The sequence below is a fragment of the Rhineura floridana genome, chromosome 20, assembly GCF_030035675.1.
Source record: "Rhineura floridana isolate rRhiFlo1 chromosome 20, rRhiFlo1.hap2, whole genome shotgun sequence".
Taxonomy (NCBI): Eukaryota; Metazoa; Chordata; class Lepidosauria; order Squamata; family Rhineuridae; genus Rhineura; species Rhineura floridana.
Window position 1 is genome coordinate 11,722,978 of NC_084499.1, and position 13,225 is coordinate 11,736,202.

At 44.1% G+C, this 13,225-nt stretch overlaps 1 protein-coding gene across 5 annotated transcripts in view; it reads left to right on the top strand.

The window, feature by feature from the left end:
- The window catches only part of TNC (tenascin C), a 122,350-nt gene that overhangs the window by 66,442 nt on the left and 42,683 nt on the right, over positions 1 to 13,225 (top strand). For 3 of the 5 annotated variants that reach the window (XM_061603957.1, XM_061603960.1, XM_061603959.1), the window contains exon 11: positions 10,578 to 10,850. The exons of the other annotated variants lie outside the window; for them this stretch is intronic. In XM_061603957.1, the coding sequence (XP_061459941.1) occupies positions 10,578 to 10,850 (273 nt within the window). The remainder of the gene's footprint in view (positions 1 to 10,577; positions 10,851 to 13,225) is intronic. 5 annotated transcript variants of the gene reach the window in all.

The following is a 13,225-nucleotide window of genomic DNA, read 5'->3' on the forward strand; positions in this document are numbered from 1 at the left end:
TGAACATTTCTGGCATCAGAGCCCAAACTCCCTCAGGCTTTCTTGATGTTCTTTTCTCAATGCTTGTCATCCCAAAGTTATTCTCCCATCCCCCGCCTACCCTCTGCTGCCAAAGTCTCTCCACAGATACACACAGAACCTCTTGCATCAAGGGCCAGTTAGCCACTGTTCTGGCTCCACTCCCTCCCCCCAGAGTGAAATTGCTTTTGTCCCAATATGTAAGCACCAAACCAGGGTCCTGAAGGAAGCTGTGATGTGACTCGAAGAGATAATCCTTCCCTTATGATCCACTCCTGATTCCCTCCAACGTGGGCAAGAACCTTCCATCCTGAGCCAAATCATACAAGACATGTTGTTTCAACCCTTTGTGCCCTTAAATGACATCAAGTCCCTTTATGCTCTTTGAGGGAAATTCATGCCCTGAGCATCAGGCAGCCTGAGTAATCCAAGCCTGGTCTTCTGAACTGGCTTCTTTGATTCTTAGGCAAAATCCCCCAGAGGCACCCCATGGAAGCAAAGTCAAGGACAATTGGAAGGCATTCTTCCAAATAAAAAACAAGAGTGGATTTTTGGAGGCCGCCTCCATTGTGAGTCATACTCACAGCCATTGGAATTAATGCACATGACTAACTTAGGTCCATTAATTCCAGTCGGTCTACTCTGAATAGAATTTAGTTGGATACAACCCCTGGGTAGTTTTTTTTTCTTTGCTACTGGGAAAAGAATTGGCATGAATAGTTAAAGCTCCCAGACCCTGATCCAGATGCCGTTGCCTGGCTGCAACAATGGAATGGAGGAGAACTAACAAACCGAGACTCAATCCTGACAAGACTGAGATGCTGTTGGTGGATGGTTTCTCTGATCGGATGGTGGATATATACCCTGTCCTGGATGGGGTTACACTCCCCCTAAAGGAACAGGTGCGTAGTCTGGGAGTCATCTTAGACTCTTCCCTGATAGTCTCTGATAGCTTGCTCTGCACTTCCCTGGGGTGCGCAGGTGGCAGAGCACGCTGCAAGCCCTCCCCCCTCTGCTCATCACCCCAGTCCTCAAAGTCAGATTCCCTCTCCTCGAAGCCCCTCCCCTTGAAGCCCCTCCCTATCCTGGGCCACTACACTAGAGGGACTTGCATGGAGAATACTCCTTGTGTCTTTCCTGATCCTCTGATGTCTGGCTGCCAGAGTCCGGTGGCAGAGGTGTCTCCTCAGGGTTCAGGGGACAAGATGTGGACTCTGATCCAAGCAGATCCACAAGGGAAAGACTGGGGAGTAGATCAGTGTCCTCCTTGGAACTACTGTTTAATGTTTTGATTGTTGTAAACCACCCAGAGAGCTTCGGCTATGGGGCGGTATACAGGTGCAATAAACAAACAAACAAACAAATACTGTTGTAGGAGGACTCTGCATCTCAGGATACCTGGTCCAGGCCATGACAGCCAAGTCTCTAGAGTTGAAACCTTTCTCCCATCTTCCCCCTCCTCTGTGTTATGCCCCCCTCCATCTTCGCAATGTAAGGAGAAGCAACTGGAAAAGGAATTTGCTTCCCATAATTTTAACATTCCATCCTCCCACCTAAGAGGCTTAGGCCCCCACTGACAGCTTCCTACCAGGAGCCCACAAGAACGGTGAGCTAGCACTGGGGGGGGACTAATAACATGACACCAACACATATTGGGAGTAGGGAAGGAACGATCTGTCACTTTTGGTTCTCCCAATTTCTCTTGTTTCCAATCTTAAATTCAGTTCTCCCCATTTCTGCAGCAAATTGCATTTTTTAAAAAAAATCCTCATGAAAATTCTCCAGCATTTTAGTGTGAATTTCTCCTAACAAACACATTTTTGTAGGCAGTTTTGACTAATGTACACATTTTTGCAAGCTATTTCTCATTATAGAATGCATTTCCACATGTTATTTTCACTCACATGTACATTTTTATGCACGCTTCCCCTGATATATACATTTTTGTAAGTATTGGTTGGTTGGCTAACTTGGTTTGGTTTGGTTGGCAAACTGCAAAATTTGAAAAAAAAATATCAGTTGCGAAGGATGGCTATGTTTCAGTTTTCATATTGTTTCGGAAAGTGCAAATTTGAAAGATTTGGCTTGAAATGTGAACTGAATCGAAATTCCCACCCATGGTGGATATATACCCTGTCCTGGATGGGGTTACATTCCCCCTAAAGGAACAGGTGCGTAGTCTGGGAGTCATCTTAGACTCTTCCCTCACACTTGAGGCTCATGTACCCTCGGTGGCCCGGAATGCGTTCTACCAACTTCGGTTGGTAGCCCAGCTACATCCCTATCTGAGTAAGGAGGACCTCACATCAGTGGTACATGCTATGGTAACCTCGCGTCTGGACTACTGCAATGCGCTTTACGTAGGGCTACCTTTGAAGATGATTCGGAAGCTACAGCTAGTGCAAAATGCGGCGGCCAGACTGCTAACAAGAACTAAGCGGTCTGAGCATATAACACCTGTGCTAGCCCGTTTGCACTGGCTTCCAATATGCTTCCGGGCCAGATTCAAAGTGTTGGTACTTACCTGTAAAGCCTTATACGGTGCGGGACCACGATATCTGTCGGAACGCCTCTCCCGATATGAACCGGCCCGTACACTACGGTCTACTACGAAGGCCCTCCTCCGGGTTCCGACTCATAGGGAAGCCCGGAGAGTGGTGACAAGATCTAGGGCCTTCTCAGTGGTGGCCCCCGAACTATGGAATGGTCTTTCCGAGGAGGTGCGCCTGGCGCCGACACTATCATCTTTTCGGCGCCAGGTTAAAACCTTTCTCTTCTCTGAGGCAGTTTAATTCCTGTTAATTCTAAATTATTATATTTTGATTTTAGACTGTACAGTTTTTGTACAGTTTTGTATTGTGATATACTGTATTGTGTTATTTTTATTGTATTTTTAATGTTCACCACCCAGAGAGCTGTTGCTAGTCGGGTGGTATATAAGCTTAATAAAATAAATAAATAAAATAATAGTTGGGCTTAAGTCTCTCTAAAACAAAAGGGACTCAAATCTCATTGTGTGTGACACCCTCGTCTAATTTTATCTTCACAACATCCCTGTGAGGTAGGTTAGGCTTAGCTTCATGGCTACAGGTTAGGATTTGAACCTGGGTCTCCCCCACCCCTTATCTGACATGCCAACTGCAACAACATGTTGGCTTTCCTCCTGATGAACTCATCCCATTCATTCTGGTGGGACCTGAAGCACCACAGAGTAGCTGAAGTATAGTTCTGTTTGAGTAAAGGGAAAGGCAATGTTCCACTTTGGTATTAGCATCAGTGCAACTGTTCATTCTCCCTGCTTCCCTCAGCAGAAGTTCCTAATGCATTTTAAAGGGTTGGCTAACGTCTGAAACATAGAAATCTGCCTTGTATATCTAGCTCAGTATTTTTGACACTGACTGGGGTTTCAGACCAGAGTCTTTTCCAGCCCTGCTGGGGATTGAACCTGGGACCTTCTGATTGTGAAGAAAGTGCTCTACTACTGAGGTAGTGAAATGCCACGATGGAGACGTTGCTTGGTTTTTTGTGACATCTACCTACCGATATACAGGCTGAGCATGAATCAGGCAACTTCACAGGCAGTCCTAATCTTTAAAGCAGCATCACTTCACCAAGAGCAAACAGCATACCCTTAGATGCTCCTCCAAGCAGGGTCGGCACCAGCAGGTGGCCAGGTTGGGCCCTGGCCAGGGGCCCCTGAGGAGCTCCTTCTTAGGTTAGGATGATGAAGCTCCCACTCGGCGATCCATGGCAGCATTGGGTGCAGCAGCATTGGGTTGCAGGACTCAGCGACCCGACTCTGCCATGGATTGCAAAGTGAGAGCTCCCATGGACCCCCACCCATGATACAGGCAGCACTGGGCTTAATAAGCCTACCTGCCTCATCTATCGGTTGCATCAGCACAAACAGGTCTTCCATCACCCAAGATGGCAGCAGGAGCATCCCTAAGGGGCCAACGCCTCCTCTGCCATCTTGATGGCAGATGTGTGCACAGAACACATGGTGCATGCATGCAGATGCGCTGATGCAATAGGAAGGTGGGCAGGAGGGCTTATTGAAGACCTGCATTGCCTGTATCAGGCAGGGGTATTTGGTCTTATGGTGTTGCAGGCCTGGGGCATGTGGTGCCCAAGGACTTAGTCAAGCCTGGTGGCAGCCCTGCCACCAGGCCTTCTTATTGCTAGCCAGCTGCAAAAATGCTGGCCTCCATCTCATTGGCTTGCTATATTCCAAGTGCAAAAATAGTTTTCTCCCTCTCTTACCAAGGCAGGTATGTGGTGTCTAGTAAGAAGATAAGAAGAGTTCTTCTGTGTCATGTCAGAGGCCCACCTAGTCCACCTTTCTGTTCTCACAACAGCCAAGAGGGATGGAGAACCTATCGCCCTCCAGCTATTGCAGGCAGCATGGCCAAAGGCTAGAGACAATGGGAATATTCTTACAACTGGAGAGCCACTGGTTCCCCATCCCTGGTCTAGTAGCTAGTAGCCACCAGCCATCAAAAGCCACCCTTGTCCTCAAGCACGTGCCATGCAGTCATCAATGCACATTAACAAACCATCTTTAGCTATTATAAAAGCTCTATAAAAGAGTCCCGTTGAATGGCTGTTGGAACAACTACTGAATGGCTCAAATAGGTATATCACTCTATCGGTGGCCAAATTTATCCATGTAGCTCAACTCAAACGCGCTAACTTTGTGCCCTGATGTCCTATCTGTCAGCTATAGACTGTTTAGTCTTTTATACTTATTTGTTTTTTAATATTTATTTTACTATTTTTATTATTTCCTTCTTGTATTTTATGTTCTGTTCCGGGTCTTTGACCGCAAATAAAGATGTTGTTGTTGCTCTATAAAAGCCCAGAGAAGAGGATGGCTCCTGGCTTGCCATGACCCTAACACAGCAATTTCAGATTTGCAGTGTTGCATGCTCTTCATCTTGTACCTCGCATCTCTTGTGTTTTGCAGATACAAAACACCAACCTATTTGGTTCAAAGGGGACCCCGCACACCTCAGACATGCTTAGATTGATCTCTTTAGATAGGAAAAAACCCCACCATGTGAACGAAAGAAAAAGAAGATGAGATTCACTATATTGCTAGCATTCATGAAACCGTTTTCTCCAAGGAGGATTTCCTTCCATGGTTGAAGTAGCAGTGAGGGATTGCTTTAGAATTCCTTATGACATTCGGATCCTCAAAACAGGCAATATGCACCATATATAGAGAAGGCAGAAGCAAGAGCTGGAGGCTTTGCTTAGACTAGAGTATAACACATACAAGAATTTCACGTTTGGACGGAATGTTTATAGCCGTGCATCTGTTGTCCATGCAAGAAGCTCTTAACTCCAGTCTGTATTTATTCTGGTATTAATCTACCTGCGATGTCTGGCTACTACCCCTTTATCTAGGCCTCTACATTTTTCATATAGTTCTATCCCGTTCTTCTTTTTAGAGCATAACGACATGTGGCTCCCAGTCCAAGTTCATGCCCCCTGCGCTTCAGCAGTGTTATAGAAACAGATCATGCCCTGGGTTATTACCTAGGATGAGGGAGAAATTTGATTCAAGATGCATTTAAAGGAAAACCTACCTAATTCACGTTTTCCAAAGCAACAAGTGAACTGATACTCAGCCTTCCTTTGAAATCCGCACTGCTCCAAATTTTGCAGCGCAGTTCCCCAGCCAAGTCAGGTGTATAAAAATGCATAGACTAGCATAAAGTGCGCATTAAAAGGCATATAATAAGTGTACATAACATACAAAAATGCATTAAATTAGAGAAATTGCTTTGCAAAAATGTGTGTAACTTAGGCAAAATTGCATAGAAATTGATGTATATTTGGAGAAAATTGCACTTAAACGCTGATGAATTTGCATGAGGACTTCTCCTCTCCCCCCTTTTTTTTTTAAAAAAAGCGAACTGGTGCGGAAATGTGGAGAAATGAACTTAAGCCTGGAAAAATGAGAAACTGAAATCAACAGATTTGCTCATCCCTCCTTATTTCTAATATTGGGTGATCTCTGCCCAATTTGCATCTGCTCAGCAAAAAGCCGAGATATTCCCTCCCCAAAAAATGCATTAGCTCGAAGTATTTTCAAGTCATTTCTCTCCCCTTTCTAACCCACTTTCCAGCACAACAGTGTCCCAGTTGCAAAAAAAAAAAAAAAAAAGAGAGGGAATGAACAGAGCCTTCTCCCCCACCTCTGGCACCAGCGAGCTGGAAAAAATCCAGGAGTCATCATACTCAGTTTAATCTGAGGGGTGGGGCTCTCCAGATATCATTGGACTCCAACTCCCATAAACCCCAGACAACAAAAGGTTATGGTCAGGGATGATGACAGTTGAAGCCATTGGCGGCTGGTGGTTCCATGTCAGCAGTGCAGTGGAATCCACTCTGGGCTTTAGTTGGAACTTTCAGGAGCTGTCCAAGTCTTTGTGGGCAAAATACACTAAAATTAGGAGCGATAGCTAATACCCTGGAGGGCAGAAAAAATTCAAAGAGATCTTGATAGGCAGGGCTGAAAACAACAGATTGAAATTTAGCAGGGATAAGTGCAAAGTTCTACACCGAGGAAAAAGAAACCAAATGCAGAGTTGTAAAATGGGGAATACTTGGCTCAGCAATACTACATGCGAGAAGGATCTTGGGATTGTTGTTGATCACAAGCTGAATATGAGCCAACAGTGTGATGTGGCTGCAAAAAAAGGCAAACACTATTTTAGGCTGCATTAACAGAAGTGTAGCTTCCAAATCATGTGAAGTATTAGTTCCCCTCTGCTCGGCACTGGTTAGGCCTCATCTTGTGTACTGTGTCCAGTTCTGGACACACCACTTTAAGAAGGATGCAGAAAGACTGGTACAGGTTCAGAAGAGGGCAACAAAGATGATCAGGGGACTGGAAACAAACCCCTGTGAGGAGAGACGGAAAGAACTGGGCATGTTTAGTCTTGAGAAGAAAAGACTGAAGGGAGATACGATAGCACTCTTCAAGTACATGAAAGGTGTCACACAGAGGAAGGCTGGATCTCTTTTCGATCATCCCAGAGTGCAGGACACAGAATAATGGGCTCAAGTTATAGGAAGCCAGATTTCAACTGAACAGATTTCTGTTAGAGCAGTACAATTATAGAACCAATTGCCTAGGGAGATGGTGGCTCTCCAACACTGGAGGCATTCAAGAGGCAGCTGGACAGCCACCTGCTGGGTATGCTTTAAGTTAGATTCCTGCACTGAGCAGGGGGTTGGACTCAGTGCCCTTATAGGACCCTTCCAACTCTACTATCCTATGAGACTATGTTTCTAAAGTACAGTAATTGTGACTTTTCTGCTCAAATGCCTGACATACAACCCCCTTTACTGCAATGCTGATATTTAAAAAGGAATTGGAAATGCCTGTTTTTTCCTGAAGAAGACATCCTACAAAGGGATTTGCTCACAAATCCAACAAGCTGGCCCTGATGGAAAGCAATGCCATGGTTATCCTTTTAGTCTTACTGTATAGCTGTGTATCTGTGAGCATGGACTTGTGCTGCTCCATAGGGCGGATGGGCTAATTACTATTAAATTTGCATGATGCCTGAATAAGCATGGACATTGAGCTTCATTTAAGGCATGTTTGAGATGCCACTGTTTTGGCGCGTCAGCCAGAACCGTGAGCCATCTCTTGCCAGAATGTTAGCTCATGTAAATGTCACAAGAGGTGAGTGGCAGTCAAACCAAGATGGCATTTGGCTCCAATCTCTCTCTCTGTCCTGTGATTTTGTATGGATGGACTTTCTCAATGTAGCAGGAATGATGATGTAAAGCTATACTGGAGGGGACCCTTTTTAGGGAGGCATATGAGAGTGTTAAAACAATGAGGTTTCTGGCACTGCATGATGCCTTAGTGTTCATGTGAATGCATGCACATCAGAGGCAAGGTGTGTCTGCATGCACTCTCTCAGAGATACAACTGCTAGAACGCTCTTCTTCAGCCTTGGGTCTCCACAAGCTGTTGGACTACAACTCCCATCCTCCTTGGCCATTGGCTAAGCTGGCTGAGGTTGACAGAAGTTGTAGTCCAACAACATCTGGAGACCCAAGGCTGTGCTCGTACGTGGGAAGCCAAACAGGTGCTTTCCTGAAGTGACTGGGGCTATAACTTACATCATCCCATGGAACTCTCTCCCTTATGATCTTCGCCATGCCCCCTCCTTGGTAGGCTTTCGCCAAGGATTAAAGACGTGGCTATTTCAGCGGGCATACAGGATCCCTAGCGAATGTTTGTATATAACATACAGATGTGGGTGGGTTGATTAGTTGAAGACTGTATTTATATGTCGTATTTATATTGTATTTATATGCTGTATCTTATTTTAATTTATGTGCGCCGCCTAGAGTGGCCGTTCATTCGGCGGCATAAAAATAAAATTTTATTATGATGATGATTATGATTATGATTCTGCATGCTCTGGAGAAATAGCATCGAATCTCATTGCTTGTGCTTGCAGAGTGACAATGCAACTGCATGCAGAAATAGCAGTTGTCCAACCACAGTTATGTTTCTAGTGTTTTAACGGAAGCAGTGTGAAAAAAGAATGACATTTATTGGAAGCAGAGACACTTTAATATTTGAAGTACAATTGCACCAGCCATAATTTCTGCCTGTGATTGAATAGGATTTGGGGTATCTACTGTAAGCAATCCTAGCAGTTCCTAGAGTTAAACCAGTCCTTCATTAGAGGTAGCTGATTTGTTTGCTCATTTGTTTAGACAACTTTCAGTATGTAGTGGAAATTGTGTATATAGTGAATCTTCTGCTTTTTTCTGAGGATAAGCTGGGAGATCTTAACGCGACCATGTAATAGTAGAAGAGTTTAACAAGCCCTTCTCCCCTGCAACTTCCACCTCCCTCCCCCGACACACACACACATTTTGTACATTGGATGCAGGGTTGCTTGAGGAATTTCAGTCTCTGCAAATTCCTAAGGAAAATAACCTGGCCATGACCTCGTAGGCCATTGTACAGACTGGAGCTGTGCTAGCCACAAAATCTCACACTTCATGGTTCTCTCAACAGTTTAAATGTGCTAAATTGTGCGTTTAAATACGTAGTTCATAAGAAAATATTATTTAAATGCATATTTTGAAGAGGCGTTTATTTTTATTTTTAAATCTGAAGATTAATGCAGAAACGATGGGTTCCTGGAGTTAAAACCAGTCCTTCATGGAGGTAGCTGATTTGTTTGTTCATTCGCTTGTTAAGATGTCTTTCAGTATGTAGTGGAAATTGTGTATATAGTGACTCATTCCAGATACAGATAAATTCATTGCTCCCTATTGAGATGCCAGTGTTGAACTAGACATGCATGTTTGCCCAGATACCTAGTTCCATTCTTGAAATGGCCTGACAGATTTCTTTTCACCAAATTGGCTTGCTCTGTCCCTTTCCTTCTGGAGATGAACAGAAATAGCAATCAGGGCTGGCACCAATAGTCAGCATAGTCAGGCATTGGCTGATGACCCACATTCCAGCAGGAGGTCCACTGACAAAGGCCCCCAGGACTCACTTGTCTTCTTCAAAGCTGCAACCTGCCTCTTGCTCTGGCCCGCTGACAATAGTGGCAATGAGGAGGAGATGTCACTGCCTACTTGCTCATTGGCTCTCTGCCTGTCAGCACCAAGGAAAAAGTAGTGGTGCAGCTGATGGTAATGATAGAAGGTTGTATCCAGCCATGTTCTATGTATCCAGCTATTAGAGCAGACACACTGAACGTAATGGATCTAAGTGGCTCATGGCCAATATTTTTGATGGGTCTACTCTGAGTAGGACTAGTATTGAATATAATCCTGAGCATCCAGCCAACAGAGAGCAGACCCACTGAAATTAATGTAGCTAAGCTGGCCATGCCCATTAATTCCAATGGATCTACTCTGAGTTAGACTGGTACTGGATATGACCCATTGGGCACAATCCCTAGGGAGGATTCATAGCAAGACTCTGCCAAAGGGCCCTCCAAAACCTGGAGCAAGCACTGATGGTGATTTATCTTCACTCAAAATCCAGAGGGGTACTATTTGCATCAAAGGTTTGCCCAGCCCATTACTTCCACTTTCAACATAGCTCACTCATTATTCTATTCTCATAACGAGAGCAAAGCTTTAATTGTTAATGACCACCATAAAGCAGCAGTAATGATGTTACAAGTCCTCTTGAAGGATAACAAAGGATTATAAAGCTAGTTTTGGGGGGAAATTAGTCCTCGAATTGCCTTTTTAGATCCTGCAGATAAATATTTGGGTTATGGTGAGGTCAGCATCACTAACGTCTGCTTTCTTGGCTGTGTCACTGAGTCTCTTTTGGAAATCTTATCCTCAGGGTCTCTCCTAGGACAGATGGATTCAGACGTATGTGTGAGAGAGTGAAAGGGAGATGGGCTCATAAATATGTAACCATTTGCAAATGGAACTCATTACCATGAAAGCCCCGGGTCAGAGGGTACCTTCTTCCTCCTATGCTTTCTTACTTTGGCCTGTAAACCTGATTAACCGATTGGCTCTCTGTCCTTTATATCCAGAAGAGGAACCTGAGCTGGGGAATTTATCAGTCTCAGAGGTTCATTGGGATGGATTCCAGATCACCTGGACGGCTGAAGAAGGGGCCTATGAGAACTTTGTCATACAGGTGCAGGAGCCAAACCAGCCAGAAGATGGGAGGAATCTCACCGTCCCTGGAAATTTCCAATCTGTGGACCTCACTGGCCTTCTGCCAAACACTCTGTACACGATCACACTGTATGGTGTGACTCGGGGATACAGAACTAAACCCCTCTCAGTTGAATCCACAACAGGTATATTTGCTTTTTTTGCATTCATTCACCTGCTTCAGCCCCCTTTTCTTGCTTTATTCCATCTTTCCTTTGCAGAAAGAGGGACAATGCCATCCATTTCCATCCTGCATTGTGTTCCTCACCCTAATGATGAGCAAATCTCTTTTAGCTAATCTACTTCATCTCATGGTAACCTCTGGAACAACATTTTGGACAACCACCAATTTCCATGCTATTTGCCTCTCTGCATTTTCCTGTAAAAAGAAGACCAATCCTGAATCCACAGGACTGCCTGACTGGCATTCTGCTCATGCTCAGAGCCACTCTTTTCTCTAATTAGTTACTTTCATAACCATCTGTCTTCAAAGGATCTCAAAGCAGTGTAATATGACTATCTGCCTCAAACACACAATATTTTATTATAAATTTCTAGCCAGCCCTTTTTTTGGTTCACAACACCAGGATGATTTCCATTGTAAAAACCTGAAACACCACAAAACACTCTTTTTTACAACAACCCTGTGAGGTTGGTAAGTCTGGAGGATAGTGACCCAAGATCACCCAGGAAGCCTCATGGCTAGAAAGGGGATCTGAATCCAGTTCTCACCAGTTCAGCTGACTCCCTATTAGGGATGGGTGAAAATTCAATTCAATTCGCATTTCAACCTGAATCTGTCAAATTCATACTTTCTTAAACAATGTGAGAGCCAAAACACAGCCGTCCTTCGAAATTCACATTTATTCAAATTTTGCGATGCAGTTTGCCAGCCAAAGAATATTTACAAAAATGCATATGTCAGGGGAAAGTGTGCATAAAAATGAAATGAGTGAAAATAATATGCAAAAATGCATTACATGATGAGAAACAGCTTGCAAAAATGTGTACATTGGTCAAAGCTTACAAAAATGTATTTATTAGGAGAAATTCACACTAAAATGCTGGAGGATTTTCATGGGAATTTGTTTTTAAAATAATCGCAAATTCCTGCAGAAATGTGGAGAAATGAATTGAAGATTGGAAAAATGAGAAACTGAGAGGACCAAAATTGGCAGATCCTTCCAACTCTATCCCGTTATCCTTCCACATGTTTTTGAGCTGGGCCCCAACCCTGAAAAAAAAAAGTTCAAGGTTTAAGCCTCTGAGAGCTCCATCCCCAAACCTTGCTCCCTTCCCTCACGGTGAAATCTGGTTGTTCAGAGATTCCTCCAGACCCCCACGTTGTTAGTATTTGAGACATTCTTGCTGTATCTATAATGCACTGCAAATCCTATTATGCAGATAAAATGTCAAGGGTGTACCGATTCCCAAAAGTGCATCGAGAAATTAAAGCCATTCCTGTTGAATGAGGCTGTAGTATCTTCTACCAGGGAGTTTGCAATAATGGCGTTTTCCCATTTCCATAGAAGGAGCCAGTGCTGAGATAGCTTTCCCCTAGATAAAGCAAAGGCTTCCTCTCTGATGGGATTTACATCTCCGGAGCATCTCGAAGCCTTTCTGCTTTTGCATGAACCCAGGGTGAGGCACCTTTTTCAGTCCAAGGACCGCACTGCCTTCTGAGCAACGTTCCGGGGACCATATGCCACTGGTGGGTGGGGACTAGGGATGGAAAGGTTTGTGTGTTTTGATCCTCTCACTTTCTCATTCTTCCACTGTTAAATTCAGTTCTCGGCATTTCTGCACCAATCTGTGATTTTTTTTTTTTAAAAAAAATCTTCATGAAAATTCTCCACCATTTTAGTGCGAATTTCTCCAAATAAACACATTTTTGTAGGCAGTTTTGACAAAGGTACACATTTTTGCAAGCCATTTCTCATTGCTTCATGCCTTTTTGCATGTTATTTTCACCCACGTATTCATTTTTATGCACACTTTCCCTTCATATATACATTTTTGTAAATGTTGTTCAGTTGGCAAACTGCATCCGAAAATTCCAATAAATGCAAATTTTGAAGGATGGCTCTGTTTGGGTTCTCCAGTTGTTTCGGAAATTGCAAATTTGATAAATTCTGCTTGACATGCAAACTAAATGGAAATTATCACCCATCCGTATTGGGGACAGAGGAAAAAGTGAGCAAAGAAGTAAGGAAAGGAAAGTTTACCTTTGTATGGCAGGCTAGTTGCTACATACACTCACACACCCCTCTCGTTCCTCATCCAAGGGAGCAAGAGGCATTATCAGAGTTCGAGGACACAATCCAGCCAAGCAAAAGCACTACAGGAAGTTATGAAATAGGGATAGTGAGCTTTGTGGCCTTGGGGGGAGTCTCAAGGGCCCAACAGAGAGGCTTGGGGATAGCTTTGGCCTGGGGTTCCTCACTTCTGTTTTAACCTGCCGTGGCTAACTCTCTGTCCAGGTTGGATGGATGGCCAAAATGTCAATTCTTTTGGGGCCTCC